Consider the following 13483-nt stretch of genomic DNA (forward strand, 5'->3'; position numbering starts at 1 on the left):
CCGGTGTCTAAGTTTGTGAAGCGCCCGGGAGCGTTGTGTTGCAACTCTGCTCCATATGATAATTATGATGCACACCTCCATTCGAACCGACTCACGAATGCGATAGACCCTCTCATTTTCTTTACGACCATCTTCACAGCTTCCTACCCATGCCTCGCGAAAACAGCTTCACCGATTCGGAGGGCCGCTCGCTCACGCCAGACCTCGAGGAGGCCATGATGCGAGAGACCGAGCTGCACCGCTCAGACTCACCAGAACCGATAGTCGCGACCGAGGGCGGACAACCACGGCAATTGGACCCGGACGTCGTCTCAGCACCGGACCTACCAAGTTCCCAGCAGCAAGCGTCCACAGCAAGGTCCCCGGCGCGACCAGACTTTGACAATGTGCTGCCCCGCGCATTCACCACACCGGGGGACCGCTTCCGTACGACGGTGCGCAAGGTCATGGCGATGAACCGCACCGCGTCCTCCGTCTTCGTCCGGCCAGGCATCGGTGCTGAGCCAGGTGTCGACCCCCGCCGCGCCTCCGCGAACATGGCGTACAGCGGTATCAAGCAGAAGTGCGTGATCGAGGTGGTGGACTACTCGACGCTGCGCGTCAGCTTTGGCCGGATGACGAACAACGAGTTCATCAAGATGCTGAGAGACCCTTCTGCGAGTAGGAGGGATCCCTGGGTGCGCGTACGGTGGATCAACGTGGGAGGCATAAGCTGGGACGTGATCAGCGCGCTCGCGCTCAAGTACGGTGTGTGACCCTACGGTCGTCGTCAAACTCAACGTTGACACATTTATCGCCCAGACATGCACCCCCTTGCTATCGAGGACATCCTCAGCCAGCGCCAGCACTCTCGCTCTAAGGCCGACTACTACCCACAACATCTTTTTCTCCGCGTCCTCTGCCACTCGCTCACCTCGGATGACTACGGGACACCTGACTCGTCTGTCACCAACCTTCCGCGCTCAGAGTCACCCGATCTCATTGGCATAGACGACTCCGATGGCGAAGAAGAGGTCACGCAGCCAGACGACGACCGCACTGTGTACGGCAGCGCGAGCGCATCAAAGTTCTCTACAAAGCGCGGGTCGCTGAGGAATGGTGCCGCAAAGGTGAAGGAGGCCAAGGACGTGGAGCACGTCGCCATGCAGATTCAACAACAGCAGCGACTTCAGTCTCCTGCCAACGACAACAAGGTCAGCAGTTCGTCGTGACTCTGCCTCTGAGGACAGGTTGTACTTAGTCGAGGTGAACAGAAACAAGCTGCCCGCCACATGAGGCTCATCCGCGAACTGAAGAAAGGCGACCGGGTCGCCGTCAAGGTCCTTCCTTTGTGCATTTTCCTGTTTCGCGATGGTAGGCCTGTGCCATGTGTCCTATGTCAATTTATTCACCTGTCACGTACAGGCACGGTCATTTCTATAAACAGAGGTGGGGTTCACTCTGTGCCGTGGAATACGGAGAACTCAACAGGACGTTCCAGATCCAAGTGTGGCGTTTACGGAGCCCATCACCAATCGTCTGCGCCAACGGCATACCGGCCTACGAACGTCGGCAGACGCATCGCTTTTGGTACAAAGCCTGCTTGACCTGAGTACGTTTCTCGCATCTCGGTGTATGCCACGTGAGAGCTTACTGCCCGGAATTCAGTTGTGGACTCCGCCCTGGAGGTGATAGAAGAATACCAGACCAAGATCCTGAAGATTGAGCAAGAAGTACTTCTCAAGCCCAGCATGGAGACTGTTCGTCGGTGTATGTCTATCGCTGTTCAGACCTCACCGGCTTGGTCTGATCTCGCCTCGCCACGCCAGTGCACATCCTCCAGGGTGACTTGATCCTTCACAAACGCACGCTCGAGCCAATTAAGACAGTCATCTATGGCCTGCGACGGTACGACGATGACCGGGTGGCGGCGTTGACCGAGAAAGTCGACCCCAGCATGAAGATTCAAGGGTACATGAGTCATAAGGCCAAGATTTACCTGGTACGTCCGTACAATTATTTCCTTGATCCCCGAAGCACCCTGCAGAATTCTGCTAGAGTCGGGACTTCCGTCCAGGTCGTCTCAGCTGTCCGTGCATCGGGGGTAGATCTGGCCAGTCAGGCTTCGTGTAGAGATTCGCAGGGCGCGCTGGGGCAGTGACGTCGAATGATACTGACTAAGGATCGCTCTGGTCTAGGCGGATGTCCATGATCATATGGAGTATATCCTATCTAGCTTGGAGATGTTTGCCGGCGTCAGTGAGAACCTGATCAATTACACGTTCAATGTAGGTGGTGTTTCCTCTTGCTATAATCCGCAGCTGCGTGGCACCGGTTTGGTCCTGCTCGCTCCTTGTCGCCCACATGCCGGCAGAAACACTTGCAATACACGCACGCCGGTGGTTTGGTGAGCCAATGGCGAGCGACTCAATTTGGCGAATGCCTTCCACTTCGTGATATGATATTTCCGCCTATCCACCTTGCCTGAGCTTCTGCAGCTGCAGGATTTCATGCCTCGGTTATGAATCCGCGAACGCTCGCTGACAGTGATGCCCCTCAGATGGCTTCGTACGAAATGAACGAAGTAATGTGCGTGCAGTGTCGACCGTGTTCCTATATCGCAGTACTGATTTCCTCTGGCGCACCTTTCAGGCGTCGGCTTACCCTCGCCACAATCATCTTCTTGCCGCTGACCCTCCTGACTGGATACTTCGTACGTGCCGTCCCATGCATCCGGCAGTATATGCCTGACTGGGCTCTTTCGCTCCCGTGCCACAGGGTATGAACTTCGAGAACATGTGGTCTATCATGCACGGTCACAGCGACCTAATGTACGTCCTCATCCCTTTCTCCGCTGTACCCTGATATCGACGTACTTCTCGATCCCTCTGCTATCATCTTTCGCGAATGAATACTAACTGCGTTGATGACAGATTCTGGATCATTGCACTGCCCGTCATGGCCATTGTCGTGCCCCTTTTCGCATACCCCGACCTTCGCAACATGGTCCGGTATCTCCAGAAACGGGTCGTTAAGCAGAAGGTTGGACGGGTGAGCTGAGCGTTTCGGAGAAGTCAGACCGGCATATAACTGAACTTCGTCTTCCTTTGCAGTCCTACGGCCGCCGTGGCCGTCGGTGATTATCACCTCTTGAGTGGATAATGTATATTTGTTCGTGTATTTGCTTCATCTGTGGGTCTACGGTTGCGAGGTTGTATAGGCAACTCTGTTGTGTTGTTTGGGGACACTGCTCAGGATATTTCTACGCTCGTTGATCTGCCACTGATATAGTCTCATCTAATGTTATCGTGAAGCATTACATTGCCCTACATGGTCGTGTGGCACCCATGTCCTTAATATCAATGTTGGACCAGCGTGGGCATCGATCGCAGGACCAACGTACCGCGAGGGAATGCGAAACTCACGGACTAGCTACGAGTGGTACGCATATGTACCAGCACAAACATGACTACTGCCGCAAGAGTCCAGAAGGTCATATCTTCATAACAGGGGTTGTTCCAACGGCGTGAAGAGCAGAGTACCTTTGGGAGGCTGCGTGACGGTGTTGAGGGGATCCGTGACTTCGAACCGGCCTTCAAGAAGACTCGGTGTGGCACGTCCTATCAGGCACAACACTATAAGCTTGATTTCTATTCCGGGATGCTTCGTCAGGACGGAAGAATCCTTGTGTGAGTAAAGGAGTGAACTGACCATTGATAGCGAGCACTCTACCCGGGCACGCGAAGCGGCCCAGTCCGAAGACAATGTGTGCGGCGCCGGTCATCGCTGCGTCTTTGCTTTGTTCCGCCCATTGGAAGCCGTTAAAGTCTGAGGCCTCATCTCCGAAGGTCTCTGGGTTCTCATGAACCATGCACGACATCGGAGTCACGTAGGACCCTGCAGTAGTCGAGAACGTCAGTCATGTCCGTCTCAATGCACTGTCCCAGCCTTCAGTGCGGAAGCGAAAAGAGTAGCGCGCACCCTTGGGAATGACGTACTCGCCCAACGGCGCATCGCACGTGGTGCAGCGCATAGTGGAGATGGTGTCGCCCTTGAGCCGCATCACCTCGCGGATGAACGAGTCAAGCAGGTGTGCTTCCCGCAAGGATGCTGCAGTCAAACGCATAGCACCCGTGTCGTCTTCCTCGCGGATCCGAAGGAGTTCTTGACGCAGCGGGGCCAAATAGTCCGGATGCGAGGCAAGTTGGAAGAGCACCCATTGCGAGACGACCGTCCTGTGACTGGATGTTAATTCTGGGACCATCCTCGGAGAGTGCGAGATGAATTACGTGGTGTGTACAGCCGCGAAAATCAAGCTGCCGTAAATGCTTAAGCTAATCTTGTATGCACGATTCAAAGGCGACTCACCAGAGTAGCAAAACACAGATGTAGATTCGACGTAAGAGTCCAATCCGCCGACCATTGGGCGAGTACGTCTTCACAATGAAGTACAGTACATTCTTAGGCTAGTCGCAGCAGATAGTCCAACCGTAGACACTGCAACGCGACAGAAGACATACCTCTTCTCGCGTGGGAATGCCGGACGCGATCATGGCTTCATATCTATTCATGTCTGCCCAGAGCTGCGGCCCCAATTGTCGCACGAAGCCGAATGGTATCTTAATTAGGATCACGTTGACCCTGTATGCTGTGTCAGAAGGATCGACGGTGGTGAACCAACGGACACATCGAACGCACCAAGTGAGAAAGACCCACAGCCAAGGCATGTATTTGCCCAGGAAGGAAAGTTCTGATACTGCCCCGTGAGCTCCGCCATCCCGTTCGAAACGTCTTCGATTATTCGCATGTTCCGATCGCTCACGTAGGCCTGAAAAGACAATGCAGTCAGAGACGACACCGGTTCTGCGCAAGAGCCGAAGATCGCTCACATCGCCCAAAAGAAGGATCAGGGTGGCTTCGGAAATAGTGTCACGAGAGTGCAGGAAGGAGTCGGGCAGAGACTGTGTCTTATGAGGTAGGCGGACTGCGTCCACAAAAGACTGACCGTCACGGTCATAAATGGGGAAAACTACAATCATAGTAAGTCGACGGTCTGCATTGACGGCGCTTGCACTCACTCTTATAAACAATTCATCCATCCTTGCAATGATGCCTTCTCGAACGAAGTCATTGAGATCCTGGAAAAGTGCCCCCTGGGTGAGGGCCATGAGTGGCTGAAGATTCATGATCTCAAAGTCCCATCCCTGTTGAGCGCGACTCTGCTGTTGGCGGTATCTCGGGCACTCACTGCAGCTGAGCCTTGCTCGAAGCTGAAGAGCTTGTCGCATGTCAGAACATATCTGGCGTACTCAGGCCCGACGATGTATTCAAGCTGAGTGACATTAACAAATATTGAATGGTGGACACTGGGTCGAACTCACGTTCCCTTTACGGTGCACAGCAATGACAGAGCCGTATGCCTGGAGTGCGGATGCATACGCTTCTTTCGGCCTTGCGAAGATATCGTCCGACTGCAACGGAGTTTCAGAGGCTAGGAAATGTCGGTGGAGCGTAAACCGCACCGGTATATGGACAATGGGAGGGTGCTTTGCCTTCGAAATCTATATGCGGAATGAGTAGCGATGCTTCAAAATTGGTGGAACATACGTACCGCACGTCGCTTGACGACGCCGTAGAAACAGATAGCAAAAGTAATAGCAAGCAAGTAGGGGTGTTCCATGGGGACTTGGTGTGCCATCTACCAAGTCTCACAGACTTTTAAGGCATCCAAGCGGTACCCGCCCTCTCACTACAAGCGATGCTGACTCTCTCAGCGGCTCATGTACAGCTTCGTGAGACGAATCCATACCTAGGCATGTTTTCACCGCGCATCTGGTCGGCGCACTGGACCAGGCGGATGGCTGGTAGGCAGGTTCTGGACTTCGAGGCCTTCGAGATTACAGACCGAGGGAACGCGCTGTTGCGCTGGCTGGAAATTCCCAGACGCAGGTGGCCTAGCATTCTATGTTGTACGTACATTGCTCTGGCTTCAGAAGGCGTCAGTTGATAACAGTAGAGCCTTACCCTTTACCGTATAGGAGCGGAGAGGTCGGGACTTCTCCGATTCCACGCACGTTGCGATCAGGACTAGACCCCATTGCAGTGACTGGAGTGAGTCAAGTATTAAGGACATCTTAGTCCTTCCCATTGCCCGCTTCGTCGAAGTAGCGCAATATGATGGTCGGGGTCGAAGTGAGAGTGGCAGACTGAAGCATCGGCAATGCACGTATGATCACGGGCTTCCAGCCACAGCCAGCCACTTACGCGTTCTGCTGTTCGCGTCGGTTTGCTCAACTTGCACATAACCATGGCATCGCGATGCTCGACTTCAGTGGTTCTACAGAGCATTCTCATCTCAACTGTCTTTGCCACCCTCGAGTCCACCCTGTCGACTTGGTTATACGTATGTGCTCGATAAATCATCATAGGTAGCTATAGGGCTCATCGCTTGCGCTTTAATAGGAAAAGTAGGGCAGGAAGCTCCGACTCTTCGAAGCTCTAGGTTGTGCCGCATAACGCTGATCTGCTTACAGGGCAACCTCAGGCACGTTCAATTTACCAGATGTAAGTTGAACATCATTCGTTGCCACGCAATCTACTTACCACCGACATCCAGAAGCAGTTGCTGCACTGTGCCTGCGTGTACGTTGATCTGGTTAGCCGATTATACATGAAGAGCCTCCTTCCTTTCGAGAGCATTCATAGGACCTCTGGATGTGCTCTTCCGCTCACTTTTCCGAAACTCTGGATTGTGCTATCATCCGTTCGTCGGTTTGATGGCACGAGCTTCTGATCTAACGCTACATCGCTCAGATAGTACATCTATCCTACGCGGTCGTCTATGGGCCACTGCATATGCAGTCTGTATCGCATTGGCATCTTTGCCGTAAAAGCGGACTTCTTGCGATGAGCGGCCTTGGGGAGTGTTCGCAAGTTGAAGTTGCCCATTCAACTAGTTAACCCTCGTGCTCAGGTGGTATGTGTGTTCTCCCGTGAGGAGTACGGCCTCTCAAGCTTGCTTCAAGAGGCAATGATGGGCCGTTGGAGGATCGCCGATCTGATGATGTCTCGAGGTACTTCGACACACAAGTCTGAATTGAGTGCCTCCGATCGATTTACTCATGCCCGCGCTCCACCCTCCTAGCCCGGGCCACTCTCTCGGTTCGACCATTCGGAGGCAGACGGTTCTCAGGAGAAGTACAGACACATTCGCGTCGCAGGCAACGTTCATCGGCACAATTCGAACGGATCATGTCCTCCACGGCCTCTGGAAGAGAATTCATGTACGCGAGTCGTTCGGTAAGCCCGCTTGAATTCGTTGAACGGGCATGCGCCTGTAAATGTCTTGGGCCCTTCTATCTCAAACCCTTCTGTCGCTCACGATCCGCCGTGGGTACGGTGAAGCGGGACGAGCTCACGTTGCGCTTCCGAGTGCTTGTAGCACCGTTCCGCCGACGATCCTCGTGGCGCATGCGGGTGCACGCGGTATTGTCGTCACATTTCTTGCAGTGGCAAAGATATTCTTCATGCTCAATCGAAGAACTTCGACACCAATACTAGGGCATACCTTTCGAACTACTGGCCGGCCCGCTGCAAACCGTCCACAAAGTTTAGAAGAATTTGTACTACACGCCACCTGGCGCGATTACTTCTCTTCGCTTCAGGATGCTAATGATACACCGCGTGTGAGTGACCATCCTGCAGTATCACCCGAGATTGAGACGTTTTCCTAGTAGTCCTATCCGCGGCCTTGGCTGTCTGCACCGCTCGACGCCATGAGACTGACGGATGTATTCATGTTCGGCTCGCAATGGGCTGGAAAAGCGGCGCGTCTTTGGATGAAGCTCTATGCTTGACGAAGTTCGATCGACGTTCACTGCACAAATCGGCGGACGTTCGTCTCCCTCTGCCAGACATAGCACTCTCCCGTCCATGGCAGCTGGCATAGGACGAGGAACGACCTCCGAAGATGCGTGCACGCCTTCGCCGGAGGCTAGAATGCACGTTTACTGCTCAGCTCAATTACCTCAGGCTATCGACTCTTCAGCCATATCCAGCTCTACCACAGTGGTTCCCCATCAGCGGATGCCGCTCCGTGTGTTGCTCGTGTTTCTTCGCTACTAGTGCGTCGCACTTCAACTCGTATGCCGTGCTTCGGGAAACACTGGGACAGACTCGCCGTAAGCCAAGGCCATCCGACCAGCTGTCCTTCTGCGCACTGACGCAGGCGCACATACGCCCGTTCCTCCAATAGGGCCTCGAACACGGCACAGCTCGCTTGTCACTGTATGGAGCCGTCGGATTCTGCCAGCTGTGCAATCTGGACTACTTGCCGTTATCTCCCCGCAAGCACCCCCCCTTCAGGTTTGGCTCCGTTATGCGGGATATGGGAGCATCAGACTGACGTTCCTATCCATGTAGATTCGACTGTAGAATATGCCTGATACCATGATGCTGGGGCGTAGAACAGCCAGGATATCTCCGCCGCCCTCAGCCTGTCTTCTCCAGCGCAGATGTCTTGCCACGGACCTGCTCCGTGCCCTGCCCGACCAAACCCTACCGGCCTCAGACCTGCTGTATGCAGATACATGCCCGTCATCAAATATGCAATATGGCCGGTCGATTTCAACAACGTGGGTTTTCAGAACGCGGATGTACGTCGTTTTACTCGGGCGCATATTCGTCTATGACTGGACGCACGGAAGACACGAGGGTCTCACTACGCGCGTACGCGTTATATGCCTCTTGATGCTGTAATCTCGACACCTGACAATTCGAGGCGATCATATACGCCACGACACGGGTCGCAAGAGCCAGGCGTTGGTGTTGGGTAGGGTATGTCAGCCTGTTGTCGTCGCGTCAGTTCACATCTCTTCAGGCTCCCCGCCTACCTTCCCTCCCTTGACGGATCACGGCGACGTTCACTCCTATATGGCCTAGAGTCTGTGACTATGCCGTCATGAAATATAGCCTAGCGCGACCGCGCTCAGTCTAATGTGTACGCAAGGAATTTCGTTCGATACATTGTCCCGGTGCGATCCATTCCATGATTTCCAACGAATTCGTCCAGATCTGTGCCCCCTACAACGACTGCATGAAATGAGAGTCCAATGAACAAGTCCGTGGGCCGATGCTTGATAAAGAGTGAACCTAGTGCGCGTCAAGGAAGTGACACGGCATACCTAAGCTCTCGCCAAAGTTACAGACCCGATGCCTTCTGCAAGAGTATCCGCCTCGCCGATGAGGGCACCGTCATCATGTCCGCGAACTCTCGCGTCTGCGGCGCAATGCCGAGCGATTCCGCCTTGATCCTGCAGAGGTCGTAGAATGCGACAGAGAATGCGAACTTCGGGTGCATGGTATAGGCATATGATGCCTTGAGTGTCGACATTGTCCTGGCGTCGTGAAAGACGATGTCGGCGGGTCCGTCGGCGAATGACTTTGCCACCTCTCTGAACCGTTCGGATGGCTTCACGGCTGGCAATGATCCCTTCGATCCGTCTGGCGCCAGCGTGGTCCTCGATTTATCGCCGGCGCGGACGGCGCTCAGCCAGTTTCGACGGTGTTCGCTGACGTGGGTGGGGATCCGCTGTAGCTCATGTTCGGGGTCGGTGTACCCTTTCTCCTCGCGCAACCTCGTGGCCCATGCCAATTGATCCTCCCAGGGTTTGAGAAGATCGTGATCGCAATGCTGGTTTTGGTGCTGCGATGCTTCGAATTCCTTGAGGTAGCGAATCTCGAGGGTCTTCCCTGCACTCAAAATTTCATCCAGTATGAATGTCGGAAGAGTTGGGTCACGTTTGGGGCAAGGCCGGCCATGCCCAAAGCTACCCGACTCAACCACATCCTCACTCACTGCAGGTGTCATGCAATGTGGCTGTGCATGACCATAGTCCTTCGTGTCCCTAGCAAGGACACTTCGTTTGACTGTCAGGCCTGTTTTCTTCGAGTCAAGTACAGTATTGAACCTACATAGACAAATGGATCAGTCTTTGGCTCACATTATGTGACAAATGAAATTTCTTACATCCATGCATTGTGCAGACTTCTCTTGTCTGCAAGACCATACAGGTATCCTGTATTCTCATGGAAGATGGAATATTGTCCCACATTGGGACTGATCATACCAACCAAGAGTGCCTCCTGTAAAGGAGACACTCTTGTGCTGATAGACCCTATTCTCATCTCTGAGAGAACATCAGCTATCTGCAAGATGTTGTCTTGTGACTCAAAATTGTTCTTCAGGAAGTCAGTTGGGGCATCTGTAATAGGAGAGCCCCCAAAAGACTGTACTAAAAGCTCATCAAAGATGCAGACACATGTGTCTAATCAAGTAATTCAATGGATGCTGCCTCACAATTCTATAACACTGGCTTACCTCCATCATAATCTTTGAAATAGAGATCCCTTGGTCAGTACAAGCAGGGGCAAGATCATATAGGACCTACCTCCTCCAGCCAGGAGACTGGCCATAGATCTGGGTCCCTTGGTAGGGAATATGATGACATCTGTGTAGTCACTGAGCTGTGGATGGATCACTGCAGAGACCTACAAGCCTAGCATGAAACCTGTAATCAAATAGGCATCAAAGATTCTTATGCTGACCTTCTGGATATCAGCTGGGAGTCGAGCTGGATTGCGATATATCTGTTCACTACTTCAGTACTTATACAGCCCATCAACATGCATCACATACCAAAACATTGCCTGTGATCATGTTTGCTCCAGAACCATCAAGGGGATCTTTGAGGTTTTCTGAAGACTTGAAATGAATTTGCCCAGGTTCAAGGACACCATAAGGATCTGATAGAGTAAGCATGAGCAACACTGAAGCAAAACAGACACATACCTGGAATAATGAATGCATCTGCGGATTTTGGTACAGTGATATGGTATTCTTTGATGAGTTCAGCGATCCTGTAAGAGACAATGTCTCGCAGACACTTGAACAAAATCGGGTTCTCCTGCGGCCGGAAGCCCGCTGCGATCATCTCACAAGCCCGTTCATGAACCTTAATCGGGTCGCCGCTGTATTCGTTGCGGTCTACTAGACTAACCGACCCGATTTGTTCCAAATCGTCGACATCATCGTCTTCGTCCGCTTCCTGGCCCCACTCACGCCCAAGCCCGAAAAGACGCGCCGACCCCGACGCAAGGCGCTGCAGCCGGGCAGGAAAGATGCGACCAACCTCAGCTACCGTCGCGCGAAGGAGGTGCAGATCATCGAATGAGCTCAGGGCTTGTACTTCGCTCTCTATTCCCGCAGCCATCAAATTGATGAGGATGTTGTCGGGAACGCCGTTGTGCGACAAGACCATGACCGTGTGTCGCGACAGACGCGACGGGATAGAAACACGGGGAGGTGCGACTAACTCGAAGATGCGGTGAGACGGCTCGAGCCGTCCATGCTGGATTTTTCGCTGTGACGGTCTGATCCATATTTTGGGCGGAACGTCTGGTGATCGATCCTCGGGATGAAGAGTCCAGACACCTTTCGTGCCGGCGAAGCGTCCTTGGACAGCAGTCGGAAACCGTGTGTACCTGAACGCTCGAGCAATAGCAGCAAGAGCTGCCCAGTTCATGAAACCACAGCCATCCGTCAGGATCTTCTCTGCGGGTACTTTTTCGCCGACGTGGGGAGCAGCTACATTCGGTGTGACTATGAGTACATGCAAAGTAGATTACAAGCGTCGTATGTAGCGTACTCTTGTCATCGATATAGAAAATGTCGATTCCCTCGCCCTCGAATGCGAGTGCTGGAACTGTATCGGATAACCCGAGGTCAAAGCGGGTGACCCACTTCGTAACGGGCTGCGCAACAGACGTTTTCATTCATATAAAGAGAGCGTAGACCCGACGGAGGCTCACCTGTTTGCTGTTCAGATCCATCGGGTTGTGCCATTGAACGAGGTCTTCCAACGTCATCCTCGTGCGATCCGCTCCGTCGGCGACGCGCTCGTAGTCCTCGTTTGTCTCCATCAGAAAGACTTTGCCGTCCTTCGCGGCGAACGCTACGAAGACCCGCCCGCACAGAACGAACCTACTCTGCATGAATCGTTTGACATCGTCGCCCCTCTTGCGGATGAGCTTGTCGTCCGGAAGCTTCACTTGCAGCATTCGGCGCGAGCCGAGGTAACGCGCGAAACGGTTCGACTTGCGCTTCATCATCGGTTTGAGGCGAAGGGCGAACCCGTCGCCGGCCTCCACGACACTAGCGATCTGTCGTATCTTGCCTCCGTACCAGTTAGGGTCGCCCTTCCACTCGCCACGTAAGCCGAGTCCTCGTCCCGCGCCCTCTTCGATCGCCGCCTGCTCGCGTTCCAATTCCGCCCTAGCACAAGCCGCATCCATCAGCACACATGTAAATTGAAGAGTATAGTTCACATACCAGAGTGGTATACTGGCCGCACGCACACTCCTGGACACGTTGGCGTCATGCATGACTTGCTCGACGAGATGCGCCGCCTCGCTTTCCGGTCCTTTCAGGCGGTTTAGCCTCTCCTCCGTCACGTCGCTCCACTGCCATCGACCGCCGGAGACTCCTCGCGCGAGTTCATACTGGACGCCCCATGAGATACGTTTCGCGTCCATACTGTGCTGGACCTCGCGGTCGTGAGCAATGATGCTGATACTCGAAGTTGATGGGGGTTTCTCTCGCCGCGGGTGGCTGTACGAACTGGGCATCGACGAGGTGGTGTCCTTCGTGCTACGGAAAGGTCCGCGAGAGGTCGAGCCGAAAGAGAGCGCTTTGGTCATCGGGGCTCGAGGGGTGACACTTGCATTGGTGGTGTTTGCTTCCTTCACCTCGTTGGCGGGAGATGCCAGTGCCGCCTCGATCTCCTTCAGCCAGCGATTACTGCGGCTCGGACTGGTGTTAAGGAGAGACGGTTTGACCGGAGACGGTGGGCGGGTTCGCGTTTGCGGCGAACTGTGGGTTCTAGGTGGTGGAAACGATATGGAAGCCCTTGTATCGGGTCTGTGGAGTGCAGTTTCCGACTGTGATGCCCGCTTTTGCACCTTGGCCGGGCTGACGGGCGAAGGAGGGGTGTCGAAGTTGCTTGGATACTCAAACGTCCGCTTGCGTCCAGTCGTAGGTGTGGTGACGACCGGGACACTGGACCCGACGGACGTGAAGGAGGTGTCGCGGGATATCGAGGGCTCAGAGAACTCGAACGATGGGTTTCGCGAGGTCGGCGCAGTGAACAGTTCAGCATCGACCTCAATATCTGTATCACCTTCAAGCACTACAGATACGTCAGCGTCGGGCCTATTGCCTAGAGGACGTGGAACGTACTCTGCTCGACTAATGGAATGAGCATCCTGAATAAGTAAGACGAACTGTAAGATAGGAAGGCCACATACCTTCATCCTCGTCAGTGTCGTATCCATCCGTATCATATACTTCCGGCTCTGGTGCCTGATGTGAACATGTAGTCAATAAATTCGTACACAATGAACCAGCACCATGTACTGACTTTGGATGTAGCATAAGCACGAGAAGCCA

General features: G+C 53.7%; 4 protein-coding genes across 4 annotated transcripts; 2 read left to right on the top strand and 2 right to left on the bottom strand.

The window, feature by feature from the left end:
• Nucleotides 1–149: 149 nt before the first annotated feature.
• Nucleotides 150–3039, top strand: B0H18DRAFT_878449 (uncharacterized protein; the record flags this gene model as incomplete). The annotated part of the gene is made up of 11 exons (XM_048040624.1): nt 150–747; nt 802–1171; nt 1241–1370; nt 1471–1591; nt 1648–1749; nt 1809–1981; nt 2178–2267; nt 2540–2568; nt 2632–2692; nt 2758–2810; nt 2913–3039. 11 exons carry the CDS (start codon nt 150–152, stop codon nt 3037–3039), a joined length of 1854 nt encoding a protein of 617 aa, XP_047892114.1.
• Nucleotides 3040–3480: 441 nt separating this feature from the next.
• On the bottom strand, nt 3481–5659 carry B0H18DRAFT_1085665 (cytochrome P450; the record flags this gene model as incomplete). The annotated part of the gene is made up of 12 exons (XM_048031945.1): nt 3481–3629; nt 3691–3876; nt 3961–4214; nt 4269–4295; nt 4348–4445; nt 4500–4620; nt 4737–4807; nt 4869–5046; nt 5068–5168; nt 5228–5311; nt 5361–5450; nt 5591–5659. 12 exons carry the CDS (start codon nt 5657–5659, stop codon nt 3481–3483), a joined length of 1428 nt encoding a protein of 475 aa, XP_047892115.1.
• A 1522-nt stretch (nt 5660–7181) lies between these two features.
• Nucleotides 7182–8098, top strand: B0H18DRAFT_459423 (uncharacterized protein). Its single transcript, XM_048038182.1, has 2 exons — nt 7182–7664; nt 7716–8098. Exons 1-2 carry the CDS (start codon nt 7320–7322, stop codon nt 7833–7835), a joined length of 465 nt encoding a protein of 154 aa, XP_047892116.1. The 5' UTR covers nt 7182–7319; the 3' UTR covers nt 7836–8098.
• A 1080-nt stretch (nt 8099–9178) lies between these two features.
• B0H18DRAFT_878540 (RNA dependent RNA polymerase-domain-containing protein) lies at nt 9179–12663 on the bottom strand (the record flags this gene model as incomplete). The annotated part of the gene is made up of 10 exons (XM_048040633.1): nt 9179–9947; nt 10007–10304; nt 10358–10369; nt 10428–10527; nt 10585–10626; nt 10676–10782; nt 10829–11623; nt 11685–11790; nt 11848–12310; nt 12368–12663. The coding sequence occupies 10 exons, from the start codon at nt 12661–12663 to the stop codon at nt 9179–9181; spliced, it is 2988 nt and encodes a 995-aa protein (XP_047892117.1).
• Between the last annotated feature and the right edge of the window lie 820 nt (nt 12664–13483).

This window comes from Fomitopsis serialis, assembly GCF_022376445.1.
Source record: "Fomitopsis serialis strain Sig1Antser10 chromosome Unknown B0H18scaffold_45, whole genome shotgun sequence".
In the NCBI taxonomy this organism is placed as follows: Eukaryota; Fungi; Basidiomycota; class Agaricomycetes; order Polyporales; family Fomitopsidaceae; genus Fomitopsis; species Fomitopsis serialis.

Bases quoted from the DNA above. Each gene is read 5' to 3' on its own strand.
- B0H18DRAFT_459423 (XM_048038182.1), top strand. From the start codon at position 7,320: ATGTCTTGGGCCCTTCTATCTCAAACCCTTCTGTCGCTCACGATCCGC. The intron at 7,665-7,715 runs GTGAGTGACCAT...TTTTCCTAGTAG, and splicing joins ATGCTAATGATACACCGCGT to TCCTATCCGCGGCCTTGGCT.